This window comes from Carcharhinus amblyrhynchos, chromosome 9 (genome assembly GCF_965287045.1).
Source record: "Carcharhinus amblyrhynchos chromosome 9, sCarAmb.v2.hapA, whole genome shotgun sequence".
Classification (NCBI taxonomy): Eukaryota; Metazoa; Chordata; class Chondrichthyes; order Carcharhiniformes; family Carcharhinidae; genus Carcharhinus; species Carcharhinus amblyrhynchos.
Genome location: NC_137332.1, coordinates 64,465,149 through 64,486,008, shown reverse-complemented (window position 1 = coordinate 64,486,008; position 20,860 = coordinate 64,465,149). Strand labels below are relative to the sequence as shown.

The following is a 20,860-nucleotide window of genomic DNA, read 5'->3' as shown; positions in this document are numbered from 1 at the left end:
CCCATCTCCTTCCCCTGGCTATCTTCCATTCTTTACAATCACTCTTTGAACTGCATTGGAAAAGCTAAGAACTCCTGCAGATATACCATGTTTATTAGTTTGAAACATTTTTAAAATATTTAAAAGTAAGGAAGGTGTTGTAATTATCAAATTGTAACAAAATGAAAAATCAGCTGTCTTAACAAGTCAATAGGTTCATCCAGATAATAGTTGAGCTACACGGATACATGGTAACATCACCAAAATCAACGTCAGTAACCATTGTCTTAGTGAGGGAAATAAACCCGTAAGGAGCTTCAGAGACAAAATAGAGGCTGGAGATGATAGTGAGTGGTAGTACACATCTTTAAATGTGCACTGAGAAGACCAATAGGTTTGGGTAACACTCCCACCATCTGAATGGGCTGTCAGCATCAAATGACAAGGGTTGTACATCTGGGATAGATACTGAAGGACGGCCAAATTCCGAGGAAGAAAGGGAAACCAGATTTTTTAAAAAAATGACTGCTTAGTGAAGCAATTTCATCTGAAGTATTACATAAAATGCACGAAGGAATCTGGACACCAAGGTCCAAAGAGGAGGGAGTAAAAGATATGGTGTACTGAGAACAGTTTCAATCATATTCCCATTATTCTTCACAGACTGCAGGCGGCTCTCAAAGAAAAGGGAGGATGTTTCTGTACTTATACATTTTCGGAATTCTGTGTTCACTTATGATTTAAAGCAGGGATGAAAACAGTTTGACTAGATTGCATAATAATTGGCAACATTGTGGGAGTTCTTTACATAAGCTATATTATCAGAGCTCTCTCTTTCAGTCAACTGATAGACATGTCGAGACTAATACATCAACTTTCGGCTGCATTTTGCTTTGTGGCAAATTAAAACTTCTGTAAGTTTGCTGACCTAGATTTCCTCTTTCTTATTTCACCATCGACACTGTATCAGTGTGCCTCTCCTTGCAATGGAACCAATATCGCTATCAAGGGAGTCAAAGGTTATTTGGAGTAGGCGGAATGTGAATTGGAGTCTAAAATCAGATGAGCTATGATTTTTCTGAATGGCAGAACAGGACGTAGGGATTGAATGACCTACTCCAAATCCTAATACACAAGTATGTTTGTTTGCATATAAGCCTTCTTGCTTAGGGTAAACTCAGACACAACTTCAACTATGACAGATACAACATTGGGTTCATCAGGTGACCAAGACTGTATCTCAGTTAAACTACAGTTCAAAGTTAGTGGCAGAGATAAATAATTTTCCTGAGGGCACATCAGGTGACCCTGCAGCATAGCTTTTCATTATGTGGTGAACACTTACATCCATCCCTCATTAAAAGGTGACAAAACCTTAACCCCATTCTTCTATCTTGTGGAACACTGAACACAAATTAACCAAATGATGCATATGCATCCCTTGTAACCATACTTTTCCAGCTTCATACTTCTCTCTCCAACCCATGGGCAGGCACTTGATGAATTACGAAATATGGGACAATGTCAAGTGCCTTCCTGAAATTTTGATGAAAAAAATCTGCATTATCTCCACTTTATCCACCAGCTCCTCAAGTTCCTTAAAGAAATCTCACTCTCTCTCACCTGGTCCTTTTCTACCAGGTAATCCCAAAAACACCTTTCAGTCTTTACCACTTATCAGACAATTTAGATGACGCACATAGGTTTCTAGTATAAATGCAGCTGTATCGATTAGTGTAACTACAAGTTTAAATAGGTGGGGGCATTATACCATGGCACAGTATGGTCTATTATACAACTCAAAATCTACACGTTGAAGTCATGTAGCTTTCTTCAGTCACTAGCCAGGTTAGCACCCCAGAAAACTCAAACAAAAAAATTAACGACTGTAAGAAGTTGAAAAGTTTGTTTACTGTAGGCCAAATCAAACCTCCAACAGCTGCAATGTGGGTGACACACTGGCACAGAGGTTAGCACTGATGCCTCACAGCGCCTGTGAGCCAGGTTCAATTCCGGCCTCTGGTCATTGTCAGTGTGGAGGTTGCACGTTCTCCCCATCTGTGTGTGGGTTTCCTCCGGGTGCTCCAGTTTCCTCTCAGTCCAAAGATGTGCCGGTTAGGTTGATTGGCCATGCTAAATTGACCATTAGTGTCAAGGGGATTATCAGAATAAATATGTGGGTTACGGTGATAGGGCCTGGGTGGGATTGTTGTCAGTGCAGGCGCAACAGGCCAGATGGTCTCCTCTTGTACCGTGTGGAGTCTATAATTTTATTTTATGTTTCTACAAGGAGCGACTATTAACAATCATAAGAAGCAAAGAGACTAGACCATTCTGTTCCCACAACCGTAGATAGAGGATTAGATGCAAGTGAGAAGAACACCAATAAAAACTACACTGAACCGTAAACATGATAAAGTTACAGGGACCAATATAAATATTACTCACTTATCAACTCTCTGATTAAACCAACAGGAGAATAGAGATTCTGAAAATACTTACAGGTTTATATCGAAGTGCATCCCTATAGGAGCCAAATAGCGCTGCCTGTGCCTTAAGAAAAGCCCTTGCTACCCCATCACCAGTGGCTGTTGATTGCTTCTTCAACTTGTATTTCAAGGACGAGACCTGTACAAAGGAAGGAAACATTAAATTAACATGGTTTTTAAGATAAAATAACCTGAAAATTTACACAAAACAAAGACAATATCCTTCTCTCGGTGCCTGCTGTTATAATATTAAACAGCACATTTATTTATATCAGAACTAAACTTACATTAACACGGCAATGAAGTTACTGTGAAAATCCCCCAGTTGTCGCACTCTGACCACCTGTTTAGGAACACTGAGGAAGAATTTAGCATGATTAATGCACCTAACCATCACATCCTTCGGACTGTGGGAGGAAACCCACGCAGACATGGGGAGAAAGTGTATACTCCGCACAGACAGTGACTCAAACCGGGAATCGAACACAGATCCCTGGCGCAGTCAAGCAGCAGTGTTAACCACTGTGCCACATGATTGATAAGGACATACAAAAAAAATTACCTACACCTGCTTCTAATTTCTGTGTTTTATAAGGTAAATGTTGCAAGAGTTTTCTCAAGATTTTGAATCCAATTGACTTGCACTATATTTTTCATGAGCTAAAGAACTTTTCAGACATTTGCTGGAGTAATACAACATATGCCATCATATCTAGAATGCAGTAAGTGTTAATATGTCCAGACAAAATAAAAACTTGTAAAGTTGTTCTTTTCAAGTGCAATTTTTTATTGACAGATGCAGTATTCTGCATACGTGTCTTCACATCAGAATAACTCCAGAGACTGAAGCTTTTCTTCCAATGTCTGAGAAATTATGCAGACCACAATAAAGCAGAAATTAGATAGAGTTCAGTTAACTAAAAGAAACACCTGCTGCGTAATAAAACAAGACCAAAATTTCACTAAGAAAATATCAGGAAAAATTAAATTGCATGTTAAACAATTATGAAATATATGGCACAAGAGAAAATCGCCAATGGTCTCAAATACAAGGCAAGAATAATGAGAAAATATATCCATTGTTGTTCAAGTATTGAACACAACTTCCTTTTCTGCTTCAATAATAATTGCTGTCTAATTACTCATTATACTTCTTTAATAAAGATAACCAGCACAGTACAAGGCATCAGAGAAAACCAAGCTCTACAGGTGATAAACCTTTACAGCAGTGACATTTTTCAGTGTAAAGTCACAGTTACTGTGATCTGATCAAAGAAATGGACCCCCATAGGGTCCAATTATAGCCATATTTTTATGGAAAAATCATTGAGTTATGATGTTCATAATCTATGCAGAAAGGACTTTACAATATAGGTCTTTTCCCAATAGCTGTGATCTTTTCAATTTACATCAAGGCTTGATAGCTACAGATGAAAGTCTGGAAATCCAATTCATTTAGTGCTCTGACTGCATGTACCAAGGCTCATTAAGTTTTTTTCAATTAACTTCAGCACAGGTTGTGAAGTACATAATCTATACTGCCGTGGTGAGAAAGGTTAAAGAACATACAAATTCACCAAATTCTCTGTGCTCTTTTAATTGACACTGCACTATGGCTTCATTCTGCAAACCATCAAGCAATGATATGTCAATATTCTCAGTCTGATCAATTTTAATTGGTGCAACAAAACAACACCTATGCACAAGAGTAGATTCCACTAGCATTACTGTCTGAAATAAAGCATTTTTTATTAAAACAGCAAAGTTTGGCAAAGTACCCTGGAAGAAGTATCATCGTCGATGGAGTATAACGATTATACTGGAAACTCACTGACTGGAAAACTTATAAATTGCATCCTGAAGGCAAGTTCCAGAATTTGGGAATATTCATAATATCCTGCTTAATCTAAGAACTTCCCAATGACAAATCACTGCTTCTTTAGGTAGAACTGGCACAAGTAAAAATTATCACATTATCAGTGACAACTTGGTATAGTCATTTTGCTTTAGTTACACCACAGATCCATTGATAAATTAATACTTTTTTTTCCAAGTTCACTTAATTTTTGAAAAATTTACGAGCTGTTCTATTGAAATGGAAATGGGATAGAAAACAACGGCACATCGTTAAGATAATAATGTACTTAAATCTCACATTTGAGCATCGTAGCATGATAACCAACAGTCTTCACTTGGGGTAAAGTGCCCAGCGGGTTTGTGTTTTGTGGTTTATGTCTCCTCTATTACAGAGGATAGCAGACAAAATAGCTCTTGCCTCCGAACCTCCATCACCATGTGTAGGTGCACAATAGCAACTAAGGATTTTTCTCTTTGGTGAGGACAACAGCATAATTTTCAAATCAGAACATCCTAAAGAAAAATACTGACAATCTCTTGTCATTTTAACCAAGTTTACCAGAAGAATCGGGGGCATGAGGTATTTCTTTCGAAATTGGGATGACTGAAATCATTTGACATATTGCTAATTTCTCTGGTTTTCATGATAAAACTTGTTTTTGGAAACCATTCTGGACAGAGATGTCAAATGTTTGCATGCTGTTATAATTGCGCAGTGTATAAAACAGTTATGTTTTGCAATTGCGTTTAAGTTAAGGTGAAAAATGAAGGGGGCCGTGTGATCTGTTCTAAGTCTACCTGACGGCAAGCCTGCATGGCTTGATTGTTAGCGATTAGAGGTGGCCCAGATTGTTTTACTAGGAAGAAGCTACAATGTATTTACAAAGCTGGGAGATTTGCCTTGTTTGTGCAAGAGGAAGAACCTCCCAGGGGGAAAAATAATCTCACTGTGAAAATAGTTCTCAGGTGGAAAGTTCTGAGGATGAGAAAGGGAAATAACAGAAGCTCTTCAGGAGCTAAGCACTATCTTGGATTGGTTCAGGGAGAATACTTAGCGGACAGTACTATTTATATCTACGAAGTGTACTTTCAGTTGTGGTAATGGAATAGGGAATGTTTTGTTTTGTCGTTTAAAATAAGTTGCCTACAAAGACATAGGTTAAAAGTGTCTTTTTTTTGTCTTTTGTTACATTAAAAGTCTTACAACAAGAAGTTGTGTTGTCTAATCCTCTCTAATTGGAAGTTTTAATTTCTTTTTTAAAACTCTGAATAAGCTTCTCCCTTAAATGAAGAATATTTGCTGAATTTTAGGGAAGGTTTCCTTAAGTGATGTTTCCTTATCTGAGGACCTGAACTTTCCTAAACAAGTAAAATTCCAGGATTTGTTTCCTGGAGTCTACTTTGAACTTACAGGACAAACCTGCTGGTGGATGTTATTGGTTGTAAGGTGACAAAGGTCTGGACCTAAATATTCAAGGGTATTTAACATTTTGGAAATATGATAAGTTGGAAATAGTTGGGAGGGTAACTTTGCTAATTAGAGATTACATTATTACATTAGAGAGTCATAGAGTCAAAAAGGTTTACAACATGGAAACAGGCCCTTTGGCCCAACTTGTCCATGCTGCCTTTTTTTAAAACCCGTAAACTAATCCTAATTGCCTGCATTTGGCCCATATCCCTCTATACTCACCTTACCCATGTAACTATCTAAATGCTTTTAAAAAGACAAAATTGTACCCGCCTCTACTACTACCTCTGGCAGTTTGTTCCAGATACTCACCACCCTGTGTGTGTGAAATAATTGCTCCTCTGGACACTGTTGTATCTCTCCCCTCTCACCTTTAACCTACACCCTCTAGTTTTAGACTCCCCTACCTTTGGAAAAGATATTGACTATCCAGCTGATCTGTGCCCCTCATTATTTTATAGACCTCTCTAAGATCACCCCTCAGCCGCCTACGCTCCAGAGGAAAAAGTCACAGTCTATCCAGCCTCTCCTTATAACTCAATCCATCAAGTCCCGGTAGCATCCTAGTAAACCTTGTCTGCGCTCTTTCTAGTTTAATAATATCCTTTCTATAATAGGGTGGCCAGAACTGCACACAGTATTCCAAATGTGGCCTTACCAATGTCTTGTACAACTTCAACAAGACATTACAACTCCTGTATTCAATGTTCTATTCAGAGAGAGATGACTTTAGTTTAGAAGATCAACATGTAGAATCAGTTTGGGTATAGACAATGAATAGAAAAGATAAGAAATCCTTCATGAGTAGACTATAGGCCTCTTAGCAGTAGCTACACTGCAGAACAGTATTCAAGAAGAAATAATGGCAACTGGTAATAAAGGGTCTGCATTAATCATAATTTTAATCTTCATATTGATTCTATAAATCAAATGGGCAAAGGTAACCTAGAAGACAAGTCACAAGAGTGCACTTGGAACCTTTTCTTTTTAATAGTACATTTTAGTGTCAACCAGAAAGCAGGCTTTTTAAGGCTTAGTAATGCACAATGAAACAGGATTAATTAATGGCCTCATAATAAAGGAGCCTTGAGGCAACCGTGATCATAAAATGATAGAATTTCACACTGAGTTTGAGGGTGAGAAATATGGGTCTAAGACTTGTGTATTAAACTTAAATAAAGACAATTACATGCATATGAGGACAGAGGCAGCTCAAGTGAACTAGGAAAATAGGTTAAAAGGTAGGACATTCAAAAACCATTGGCAGACATTGAAAAAGATATTTCATAACCCTTAGCAACAATATATTTGATTGACAAAGAAAGACTCAGAAGAAGGATGTATCATCCATGGTTAACGGATGCAGAAACACTGTACAATTCTGCAAAGATTGCTGATAAGTCAGAAGTCTGGATAGATTTAAGAAACCAGCAAAGAATGGCTAAATAAAAATGGGACAAGTTAGCATAGAATAGAAAGAGAGCTAGAAAAATAAAAAAGGCAACAAGAGTTTCTATAAGTATTTAAAAAATAAAAGAGTAACTGAAGTGACTAATGGTCCCTTGAAAGATGAGACTAGGCGAGTAATAATGGAGAACAAGGAAATGGTGGAAACATCAACAGGTGTTTTATGACTGCGTTCAGGGTCATTAAAGATGTGATTGCAGAGATAGTGGATGCAATGGCTGTGAGCATTCATAATTCCCCAGCATCTGGAAGGGTTCCAGCAGACTGGAAACTTACTGACAAATACCAAGGAAGGAGGGAGTCAGAAAGGCAATACAGGGCAGTTAGCCCAACATCTGTCATTGGGAAAATGCTAGAATGCATTATAAAGATGATAATAGCAGGGCGTTCAGAAAATCATAAAATAATCAGGCAGTCAAGATGGTTTTGTGAAAGGGAAATCGTGTTTGACTCCTTTATTCGAGTTCTTTGAGGAAGTAACATGCAAGATGGATAAAAAGAAACCTGTAAATATGATGTATTTGTATTTCCAAAAGGCATGCAATAAAGGTGCTACACAGAACAAGAGTTTAAGGTGTAAGGGGTAATATATGAGCGTGGATAAAGGACTGATTAGTGAGTAGAAAGCTAAGAGTAAGAATAAATGGGCCATTTTCAGGTTAGCAAAGTATTAACAGTGGAGTGCCACAGGCATCCGTGCTGGGGCCTCAACTATTTATAATCTATATCAATGACTTGGACGAAGGGGCTGAATTTATGGGAGCTAAATTTGCTGCTGACAGAAAGATGGGGAGGAAATTAAGTTACCAAGAGAAGATAGAGTCAATAGAAGGATTTAGTTGGGTTAAATGAATAGAATTACATCTGGAACGAAACAGCATATCCTTGCATTAATACCAAAATGACAAATAGTTGGGATCTAGTCTAACTTAATAGAAGATATTAAGGATTTTAATTTGCAAAAATGTGAACTTGTCCACTTCAGCAGCAAGAAAATTAAAGCGATATACTAGTTAAATGGAAAGAGACCGTAGGACTCTGTGGTACAGATAGATCTGGATGAACTGGTTCATAAATCACAAAAAGCTGGTAAGCACATGCAGTAAGTGATTAGAAAGACACACAAAATGTTGCTGTTTATTGCAAGGGGAATAAGGTACAAAGGTAGGGAAGTGTTGCAGCAGCTACATGGGGTTAGAAAGACCACATCAGGGTTACTGTGTACAGTTTTAGTCTCTTTACTTAAGGAGGGATATAATTGCATTCAGAGCAGTTCAGAAAAGGTCCACTTGATTGATTCCTGGGATGAGAAAGTTAGCTTATGAGGTCAGGGTGAGCAGGTTGGGACTATGGCCATATGAGAAGAATGAGAGTTGAACAAATTGAAACACCCAAGACTTGGGACAAGGAATTTGACAGGGTGGATACAGGGAGGATGTTCCCCCTTTTGGGGAAGTCTAGAACTTTAGTTCTAGAACACAGTTAAAAAATTTGTGTTTCCCATTTAAGAGGAGAATTTCTCTTCTCTCAGGGGGTCACAAGTATGCGCAATTCTATTCCTCAGAAAGCAAAGAAATGCACTTTTTGGATAAAACTAATAATTTCTCGGGTTCTATGTTGGCTTGAAGTAACATTTTAGGATTGTATCTGGGCCATCTTTTTTAAATAGCTCAGCTTGAATTTCTGCAAGTGAGATGATAAAGAGTTAAGGGCGGCCTGGGAACAGAAAGGTAGCTCCTTGCGAGGAACTTGATGAACCAAATTATTTTAAAGGTGCAAAAAGATCTGGGTTCATTTGTTTTAATTATACTCCGTACAACGCAAAGCCTCAGTCAGCTTTATAGAAATAAGCAAAAGATTTGAACTCAACAGCTTGAATTAGTATGAAACATTGTTTAAACAAGGATCATATATTTTTATTACATTTTTGTTTACTCACCATATTTCTAGGACAGAATATGTATACTTCCTCTAGATATCTTGTCAGGAAACACCATTAACATTTTTTCTTAAGTTCCTTCGTATCCGTGGAATAGATTATTGTGTTTTGTGTGAATGGACTACAGCAACTTGTATTATTGATGAGGATGTGGCATTGTTTTGGCAATTGCTCTGCATCTACAATAATATTGTTCACGATGGAATGTAATTCCTGGGCCCCAAATGAAATGTGTGATGGACATTAGTTTCATCCCTACATGAATCTGGTTTCAGAGGTGGGATGGCATCAGATGACCCTCACCTTAACGTTGGATCCCACACAATATGGCACGATGGCACAGTGGTTAGCGCTGCTGCCTCATAGCTCCAAGGACCCAGATTCGATTCCAGCCTTGGCTGACTGTGTTTTCTTCCCACAGTCCAACGGTTAGGTGGATTGGCCATGCTAAATTTCCCCTTAGTGTCTCAAGGTGTGTAGGTTAGATGGATTTGTTAGGGTACGAGGAACCCCAAGTTATATTAGATCCCAACTATGTCATTTTGGCACTAATGTGAGTATATGGAGTAATAGAATCACTCCAGGTGTGATTCTACTCACACACTAGGAAGCTTTGATCAAAACATACTTTATTTAACCACACAATTTAACTATAAGAAGTGAATTAGCTTAACATTTACCAACTGAACAATAATTAAACATTTCAAGACATAGTTCTTAACTAGTAATCTAGCTGTAAGAGCTCCAATTCAAGCAATATTCCTCATACAGACTTAAAACCTCTCTTCTAAATCAGATAATAACCCCCAGGTATATGTACTTGTGCTTGTTAACAGTCCAAGAACCTTTGGGGAAAGAGACAGACAGACAGAGACACACCTGCCTTCTGATAATCCCAAACAGCAGTCTGTATAGAGAGAGGAAAAGACAGAAAGACACCTCTTGCTTCTGTTCTAAAATAAAAGAGAACTGTATGTTTTTTCCTGCAAGCACAAATCTGCCCATTCACACAACTCTGCCTCTGTCAATCAGCTTAATCAAAACCCTATTCTGAAACCTCAGGGGAAAAACCAAACAAACAAAAATGCATTAATTCAGATTAAAACAAACACATCCCAAGCTAAAATTAATCATTAGCCTGCATTCTCAAGGTGAGTTGCCTGGTGCAGATAAATAGCACCATGTAAATTTAAACTGAATTTCAAACATACCCCTCATAAGAAACATGATATAAATACATTTTATTACAGACAGCATTATCACTGATTACCCATGGGAAATGTATGGGTTTATGGGATAGGGTAGGGAAGAGGGTCTGTCAGAGACTCAGTGCAGACTCAAGCTGAATGGTCTCTTCTGCATTGTAGGAATTCTATGGCGCTCTGAAAAGAAATCTATGACTTTGTTCTTCTGCCATTGTACAAAGCTGACTTTCTGCTGAACCAAAAATGATGGCTGCTGCAGGTCGCATGACCGCAGGGTTGACACTCTCTGGGAGCTATCTTCTGAGTTAATCATTATGCAAGTTTGCTGCAGATTATTAGCAAATTGGATCATGCAAAATGAGGGATTGGGAAACCGTGAAACCGCATACTTCAAAGAGTAATTCAGAGCACTTTCTGCTTAGGAACAAGAGGTAAGAAGCAATAGGCATAGGTTGCCCATCTCTCTACTGTCTGTAATATTAAATCAATGAAGAGACTATTCCCTAATAAGCGAAGAGGAACTGTCAGAATTAGGAATAAAAGTTGGAAACTCCAAGTCATTGTTGGCACAGTTTCATCATTGCTTCCATGGTATAATCTCCACATCATAATTCTTCCGTAACACAGTTTAGTATTATTTCAGAAACAGAAGAGGACAGGCACTATCAACGCTGGCAGCATTAAAAGAATCTGAGAGCCTTGAGGAATAAGAAACTTCTAAGCTGTTTCCACTGCTTTTGTTAAGTTTATGCAACATCTTGCTGACCACATTCTACTTGATTCATAAACATTAGTCGTTTGTACCTTGTTAGGTTATATACGACTGAGTGCCCCATTGTTACAAATTGAGAATTTGGACATTAGATGTTTTGAGTAAAAGGGTTTAACACCTAGAAACATCTGGGTCACTGAATTTATTTAAGGCGGAGTTAGATAGATTGTTGATCAACCAAGGAGTCAAGAGTTATTGGGGATGGACATGAAAGTAGAGCTGAGGCCCCAGTAGATCAGCCATGACTTTAACGAATGGTGGAGTTAGCCTGAACAGCCAAATGCTCTACTCCAACTCCTGATTCTTATGTTCGTGTGATTGCTATTATCCAAGTTGATCTGTGTATAAACCCAACAGCGCACCACTGCAATGACCTGGCTTCTGAGTGGTATTATTTATGTTTGTGTATGCTGTCTTCCATATCAAAGACATGAGCAGTGCGATTGGCTGATTTAGTTATACATCAGCATGACAAAGTTAGTTGGGTATGTTGGCAGGCTGACCTCCATGGTAATTGAGGATATTTCCATAGCGGCCCAGCTTGCCACTAACTTTCACTACTTTGCCCAGGGGCGCTGTCACCAATCCTGCACCACACCTTGTGCATCGTATTTAGTTTTTGGATGGAAATCACGATTCAGTTTCCTTGTCATCAACTGTCCCTCAATTGGAGGATGACATCTACCCAAGAGCTGACAGCTTCTGCAATGTGACCATACCGGTCGATTCCTGAGTCACAGATCATTAAGCACACATGGGGCAGGATGTCTACAAGGCAGTAGGATCCAGGATTTGCATCATTTTCTTTTCTGCCGCCCCTCTGAGCCATCATTAAAAAGGTAATGCGACTTAATGGACAAGTTGTCGTCATTTTGAGCCATTGGTAGCAAATCATTGTCAATTATTCATAGCTTCAAGGAGAATTTCAGCATGTTGCTGAAGTGTTCTCTTCATCCTCTACTTGGAACACTAATCATTTGAGAGTTGAGAGAACAGGACCTGGTGGAGGAACATATTTTGTCCAGTCCATTGAAGTTGATTTTGTGTGAGGAGTGGATAGTGGGAATTCTTTTTCCTTCGAGAGCCATAGAATGAATGCATGGAGTCTAGAGGTGAGCAAAAGTGCAACAGCTTTGAAGAGCTCAATTGAAATAGAATTGGGGCTGCTGATCTCCGTCCACTTGATTACTTCTTACTGTTCCCCAGTTGTTAGTGTTTAACCCATGGGAAGCACCGAGTCCAATACACACTGTTCATAACACAGCTTGCTATGATCCATGTGGCACTGAGATTGTAACCTATTCAAGATTATTTCACAATATTCTAGACAACACGAAGTTGGGGTGCTGTGAAGAATGGAAACAGGACACTTAGAATCTCGCTGCATCTGAATGACATCAAATTGAATATGATTTCGTTGCAGACATCGGTTTAAGACAAGTAAAATCACATTTGGAAAACACTGAAGCAGTTACACCAGGATGTACGACAAGCAACATTGTTCACTAGGCTGATACCGGAGATGACGGGGCTAGCCTATGAAGAGAGACTAAATAGACTGGGTCTGTACTCGTTGGAGTTTAGAAGGATGAGGGGGGATCTTATAGAGACGTATAAGATAATGAAGGGGATGGATAGAGTAGAGGTAGAGAAATTCTTCCCACTCAGAAAGGACAACAGGACTAGAGGGCACAGCCTCAAGATAAGGGGGGGGGGGGCAGTTTAGAACGGAGTTCAGGAGGAACTTCTTCACTCAAAGGGTGGTGAATCTCTGGAATTCTCTGCCCGTTGAAGTGGTGGAGGCTACCTCGCTAAATATATTTAAGACACGGGTAGATAGGTTTTTGGTAGGCAAGGGAATTAAGGGTTATGAGAAGAAAATGGGAAAGTGGAACTGAGCCACTTCAGATCAGCAAAGATCTTATTGAATGGCGGGACAGGCTCGAAGGCCTACTCCTGCTCCTACCTTTTATGTTCTTATGTTCTTAAAATCATAGAATCCAGGAAGAGGCCATTTGGCCCATCGAGACTGCACCGACAACAATCCCACCCGAGCCCTATCCCTGCAATCCCATCTATTTATCCTGGCCAGTCCCCCTAACACTAAGGGGCAATTTAGCATTGCCAAATCACCTAACCTGCACATCTTTGGAGTGTGTGAGGAGACCGGAGCACCTGGAGGAAACCCTTGCAGACATGAGGAGAACATGCAGACTTCGCACAGACAGTGACCCAAGGCCGGAATTGAACCTGGGTCCCTGGTGCTGTGACGCAGCAGTGCTAACCATTGTGCCACCGTCCTGCTGAAAGCTATAAAGTTGTTTTCTCTTCTAACTGATATCTTGTAAGAACATGTTTGGTATAATCATTTTCTACCTTGTGCAGAAGATATGCAGACTCAACAGATTTCTATGATGCTAAATCGGACGGGACACCCAAATAACAGCCGTGCACACTATTAATTTCAATGGGTTTAAAAACAGGGAAGATTACTGAGCTGTTCCAACATTGCGGTCGTTTTGGTGAAATTGCTGACAAGTGAATTCCTGACATGCACCACCAGCTTATTCAACTAGCACGACAGAGGAAACAGCCAAGCCAAAAGAGTTTTGCATAATGGAAATACCACAACATGCAGCACACCAGTGGCAAGAATAAGTGGGTCTGCATTTCAAATGCCCCAACAATCATTCATTAAGTAATCAGAACGAATAGTTGTGAATTATACTGGAAGCAAACTATTTATCTTCAAGTTGCCATGGCCACAGCCTACTCCCTGCAGTGAGGCCACAGCAGTGGCTGCCAAAAGCTACCAACTAAGGAATATACAGTGGGTACAAGCGAGGAGACTGGAAAAAAAACTTGTAACTAATAGGGCATTTCCAACAACTCATTTTTACATGGCTTCATTCTGTACTTTACAATTGTAGGTTTAAGAACAAGACACGTGCTTTCTAACTTGGGGCTTACTAATGCAATGAAAATTTAACAAAACAAAATTTGATTTGAACATTATAAATCTGCATGAACACAGCAGTATTTCAGCAAGAATGTAAATAAACAGTTTGCCAGAGGCCAAAGGCAAGAATTATGTTCCCATCTGGAAATCCACAGTATTTTCCAAAGTGGTATTGCTCCGAACAAAACTAACATTTCTAATAGTCAATAACTCTTAAATATTATGTGTGAATATCTGACAAGAGACCATTATTAAGATGACAGCATACACCATAGCAGAGTGTCTACTTGAAAACAGTTCAGTAATTCAGGACAACTGTGACCCTCTGACCTTTATGACAACTGAGACCAATACACAAACTGACCTAATAATAGACTCCATATGGACTGAAATCCTTGCGACATGAACTCACATGTAACTAAACATATCTTGTAGCAGCTTTACTCAAATCAACAGGAGTCCCACTCGTAATATTTTTACAATTACTTTTTCCGACAGTGGGGGTGGGGTAAAGAGGGCAAAAAGCAAATGGAAACCCAATGGAATCAAAACATTGAACGCAAATTATCCCGTTACACGAAATAGTAGGGAAAACAACAAGGTGGATTCTCGTAAATGGACAGCTCACATTTTGTACAAGTTTTGGTCATATATTGCTTGTGGCTCGCTTGAATGAAAACATGGAATGCCAAGCACCCTGAAGCATTAGGAACCTGGAAAATCAACATAAGATCAAAGCAGAGATCCAGCCGACACCTCATTTATCAGATTTCATTGGCAAAATCAAAAAAAAACTTTATTTTAACCATCTCTTCCTATTTACAGCAGCACACTTCTGGGGCGAGTTGATACTGTCAGTTGCTTCCCCAAACAGAACTCTTCAGCAGTGGAGGGAGAAGTCAGATACAAAAACAAATAATGTGTTTTCATTGAAAATGGCTGTCAGAAGATAAGAAAATTAAAATGCACCGGAAAACTAATAATTCGCGGAAACAAATGTTTCAGAATACTGAAGATCAAAGGATCAATTTTGTGACCCCAACTGTAAAAGTATTTCTTATTATATTGACCGGTGCCATCTGAACATTAATTAAAGGAAAGAGAGCTGGCAGGTGGCAGGGAAACAGGAGCTGATAATTGGCCCCCTTCTTCTTGCAGCCTTCACAACTCAACTCGTTCTTCAGCAAGAAATGCCACTAGGCAGACAGAAATGCATACTTTGTAATTTAATGATTAAGTATAAGATGAAGAGACTTACATTTAAAAAAAACGCTTCAGCTAATGAATGCAGATATCCTTCGGATCACGAGCTTCATTTACAACCGGCTGCACAATTCAAAACCTCTCTTCAGCCACAATCAAAATCTTGAAAATAATCTTGCTTTCACAAAAGTCAATTTGCAACTCCTGATTTTCACATTTAAAAGAAAAAGAAAGGCAGCAGACAGGGGACTGCTCACCCCAACCCCTCGCACCTTCCAATCTATGATTACAAAAGGAAAGGCTTCCACCGTGACAAAGAGGTAACGAAATTGAAAAAGAGCAGATACCATTTTGACTTACCACTTCACTCGGCAGGTTGTGAAGGTCATCAAATGGCGTTTCCAGTGTGTTTGTATCCACATTTAATATGATCACATCTTCTAAAGCTTTACTCTTCACTTTCTGAAGGAAGGAAAAAAGAAAGTTCGCTCAGCATTGTTGTACATACTATTTTAATTATTTTAAAAAAAGGCCTGTGGTCCTTGAGTTGAGAAAAGAAAAAAATATATTTCCATGGTTGCTCTATCATCAGCCAGCAGTATCCTCCCAGAGGAGAGTATTTCCAGCAACCAGACACTTGTATGGAGTTGCCTGTATGCATTCAGGTGCTTCATGGCAGTAGAACTGATGTTCTGGGTTGTTGTGCACAGCCAAAGGGCTAAAGGACGGCACGGTGGCACAGTGGTTAGCACTGCTGCCACACAGCACCAGGAACCCAGGTTGGGTCACTGTCTATGCAGAGTCTGTACATTCTCCCAGTGTCTGCCTGCATTTCCTCTGGGTGCTCCAGTTTCAACCCACAGTCCAAAAAACACACTGGTTAGGTACATTGGTCATGCTAAATTCCACCTCAGTGTGGGGCGACTAGGAGATTTTCACAGTAACTCCATTGCAGTGAGAATGTAAGTTTACTTGTGACATGGATAAATAAACTTCAAAGTTAACGTTCCATCCACAAAGTGGGTGATGAACATTTGAACTCTTTTCATTGAAGTGTTGTGATAATGACACACAAACACACACACACACACAATTTCATTCTACAATGCAACAGGCAGCATCTGGTCTGAACACAGGTTTAACACATTTGATACTTGTCTCCAACTTTTAAGTTCAAGTAGCAGTTACCCATCACCATTGTTTAAAAAGGCATAATAAAATGGTTTAGGAAAATGAAGCAAAAAAGTAAAGGCTCAGGCCCCATAGCACTTGGTGAGTTAGTTGAGATTGCAGATCCAGTTACTAAGCTGTGGTACCGCTCCTGGGGTTTGCTGTGTAGTCAAAGGGGCAAGTTATGTTTCCTTCCACATTGAAATGAACAGATATTTACCAGCTAAAGGCATCATGGAATATAAATCAAAGTGATTTTGAAGTGTAGGTTTGCCATGATATAATGAAAGGGCGGCATATGTTCAAGTCTCTGCACAACCTTCTACTCCAATGATGCTTTCAGAAATGCGTTGCAATTAAATAAGATCTCAATGGATGCCTTGTATTTCTGAAGCGCTTACAGATGAAGGTGAGGTAACTGATTTTGCGCATCAGGAAATTTCAGGAAAGCACGTGACACTCTACTACATAACACATTGAGTATCAGGATTAAAAAAGAAGTGCTGAATTACTTATGGCTGAAAGCTTGAATGCAAAGGACAGAGAGGAATTTATCAGATCAGAAAAGCATAAACATGAAGCTTGACAAGGGGTCAGAACCAGTACCACTGCTGTCTATAACTTCTTTAAATGAACTGGAGGATAGAATAGCATCCGGATTTGCAGATAATAGAAAATTAGAGGCAAAAGGTGTTAAACAATGTGTGATCATTCAAATAAAATTGCAACAGTAAGTGGGAGATCAAGTTCAATTCAGGTATGCGAAAAATCAAGAGCTCAGACAATAAAGAGATCTGGGCTGTTTGGTGGATTCTCAATGAAAGGATCAATTGAATTTTTTCGCGGGGATGGGGGAAAAATGTAAACAAAATGGGTTGTGTAGCCAAAGATGTCAAAATGATCATCTCAGTGGGACTGCAGCCAGCATCCTTTTCTGGTTCTCTATATTACAGGGAACTTGCAGGGTCATGAGGTGAAGTCCAGAGGAGACTGAAGATACCAATTCTTAAATATAAAGCATCTTAAATCCTCACGGTTACAGTATGGATAAGTAACCCAGAGGTTATGCTTTCAAATGGCACTGCAATGAACTGGGAAGTTGGCTGGCACCAGAACAACTGACCATGAAAGCTATCAGATTCTTGTAGAAGCTCGACTGATTGCCTAACTTCTACTTCTCACTTTCAGTTACCCCAAGAATGGACAATAAATGGTGTCCTATCAGTATCACCCACACCCCAAGAATGAATAATGAGAGGGGGCTAAAATAAGAGTAAAGATTGGAGAACAAAGTCCCAGGTTGGACAAAGAGGAACAGGGTCTTCAAAATATTCATGGGAATGGGTAGAAGATTCAAAGACTTGGGAGGAGGGGGGGGGCGCAATGTTTAAAGTTGAAGCAGTGAAAGGAAATGGAGTTATTATTTTCCATTGTGGAACAGATCATCAGCAGGGCTCATGGAACAAAAAAACCATGGTAGATTTACAATACCTAAAGGACTGGATGAACTTCTGTTCCAAAGGGATAAATCAGAGTAATATACCTAATGGGAATATGTGGAAGGTTTAAGGCTATACAAATAAATCACAAGTACAATAAATGAAGAAAGCTCCACAAATGCTGGAAGGTACAGGGCAGGTGAGAACAAACAAGATATAAATGGCTGTAGTTTTGACTGAAACTACCCATGTAACTTCTCAAGAAAAAGCAATCAGCCAAGAGCAAGGGCAAGAACAACAAAATTAAGAATTTTGATACTTGTGGAAAAAAAATGGAGAGAAAGAAACATCATTACAAAAGGATTCTAAATCAGCTGCGAGGAAGGGCAACAAATATTGGAATGTTTAAACATCCAAAGAAAACACACAACGTGGTGATCATAGCTCTCTACCTCTTCCTTTAAAGTCCATTCTTTTCAGAGCTCAGCTCCAGCATCTCTGACAAGGGCAGCAGAAAGAGAGGACTAGCTGTGCCTCAGAGTTATTAAAGTTTTTCAATTTTAAGTTTTAAAGTTTAAAGTTTATTAGTATCACAACTAGGCTTACATTAACACTGCAAAGTTAATGCAAAAATCCCCTAGTCACCATACTCCTGTTCGGGTACACTGAGGGAAAATTTAGCATGGCCACTTCATCTTACCAGCATGTCTTTTAGAGCGTGGGAGGAAACCAGAGCACCCAGAAGAAACCCAGGTAGACACAGGGGTAAGGTGCAGAATCCACAGAGACAGTCACCCAAGGTTGGATTCAAACCAGGGAAGCTGGCACTGTGGGGCAGCAGTGCTACCCACTGTGCGACCATGCCACCCTGCTGGTCCTGGGCAAAACAGGCCCCATTATTCTAATAGTTACTAAACTGGAAGAAAATCTCCCCATTTAGGGGGAAGCTGTAAACGGATCTTGATCATGAAGTGCTCTGGAAATAATTGTATACCTCCAGCATTTTTCCTATCTTTTTTATGTTTACCGTGTGTTGAAAGCCTGATACTGTTTGATGACTCATCCAAAACATTTCAATGAAGAAGATATTTTAATTTCCCAGTCGGTTGACAATCTACAAAATGTTGTGAAATGAGCTTGTTTAAATTTCCAATCAACTCATACTGACTCTGAGCTCAGCATCATTTGCAGAAATATGGTCATTTGCTTCACTTCTGTCAATATTCGCCAAGAAGTTCTCTTTACGAACCTTTGCTTTCAAAAGTTGCATGCAAGTCAACTAATGCAGGAAAAATTGAAACTAGTGTATACATTGTGGCTAAATGACTGAAACATTGCAAATATAGTTAAATCTTTTCTCAGGAAATATCTGAATAAAATTATCTTTGAAAACATTCAGAACACAGCAGTAGCCACTTGGCTGCAGATATAGCATATGAATGTGCAGTTTGCTGTGATGACAGTAAAACACGCATTCTGGAATTTCCTCCACATTTCTGCCGAGATAAACAATCTCAGGACAAACAAATTACGTGGCTTAAAAGATCATTGCATTTTGGGCAAAGCTGCAATGCGTTCAAGCCTCTTTGCCTTTTATGTGCATCGATCAAACCTTCTGACTGAATGAATCCCTACCCACTAAACTGGCTATACCCCATCGACTCTCAAATGCCACCAGTCTCCAATTGCACAGGTTCAGGGAGGGGGTCTCTTAACATTGCCACCAGGTTTTCAGACACAGCAGGGAACAAAGTCATTCTACTGGTCTTTTAATTGAAATTTTTTGAGCGTTTAAAAAATATTATCCTTAATGAGACCTGCTCTATATTATATTTCTTTTAATCCAGTCTTAAGTACAAGTCACATTAAAAATTGAAACATTTCCCCAGCTGCAGGTTCTCAAACATGCTGTGCCTAAAGTGCATGAATAATGGTTGAATGAGCTGAAACTTCTAATTTCAAGGCTGAAACCAGAAATCTATGGAAATGGGTTCGGCGTTTCACTGAATTTGGGCAAAACACATTTTTTCCCCTTCTTTATTCATTCATGGGATGCAAGTGTCACTGGCTAGACCAGCATTGACTGCCCATCACTAACTGCCCTTGAAAATGTGTAAGTGAGCCATCTTTGTGAACTGTGGCAGTCCATGTATTGTAGGAACACCGACAATGCTGTTAGGCTGAGGTCAATGATGGGAGGGTCTGTCTTGTTTCATTCCTTTGAGACTTGCTGACAGTTTTACACAACTTAGTAGCTTGCTAGGCCACTTCTGAGGCCAACCACATTGCTGTGGGTCTGGAGTCACATGTAGGCCAGGCAAACATGGTAGATTTCCTTCCTTAAAGATGGGTTTGACAAAGGTTTCCAGTCACTATTATAGCGATTATTTAATTCCAGATTTTTCAAGTGAATTTAAATTTCACCAGCCGCCACGGTGGGATTTGAACCCATTTTCCACAATATTAATTGGGTCTCTGGATGACCAGTTCAGTGACATGACTGCCTCTGAGATGATTGATATCAGGAAAATGGGTGTAGGTTACAGTCATGGAATAAACTCCAGGCCAACAAATATTTGCTCTAAATACAGTACAGACTATGTTGAGCTAATACACAGCCTGATCAGCTTCTCCCCATGGCTCACACTATACCAGTTTGCTACAAGCGGTTTGTGCAAATATTTACTGGCAAGACTGCAATATAAAGAAGAAAGTTAAAATCTCTCTAAATATTACAGTCAATAGAACACAGACACAAGTCACCTTTTTGCATACAGGTGAGAAGGGAGACTGTTTTAAAAAATTCTGCAGTCGAGATATCAAAAGGTTTGCAGCAATCATTCTGCCCTCAACTTTTCTCAACAGAATGCAGCACCTTTTAAAAAAACTCAACAAGATGCGGAATGTCAA

The 20,860-nt window shown here is 39.4% G+C and overlaps 1 protein-coding gene across 3 annotated transcripts in view; it reads right to left on the bottom strand.

Moving 5' to 3' along the window:
• dennd1b (DENN/MADD domain containing 1B) overlaps nt 1-20,860 on the bottom strand; it is a 277,010-nt gene that overhangs the window by 68,084 nt on the left and 188,066 nt on the right. For all 3 annotated transcript variants that reach the window (XM_080195844.1, XM_080195845.1, XM_080195846.1), the window contains 2 exons: nt 15,702-15,803; nt 2,482-2,607 (listed from right to left, as the gene is read on the bottom strand). In XM_080195844.1, coding sequence (XP_080051970.1) covers nt 2,482-2,607; nt 15,702-15,803 — 228 coding nt within the window. The remainder of the gene's footprint in view (nt 1-2,481; nt 2,608-15,701; nt 15,804-20,860) is intronic.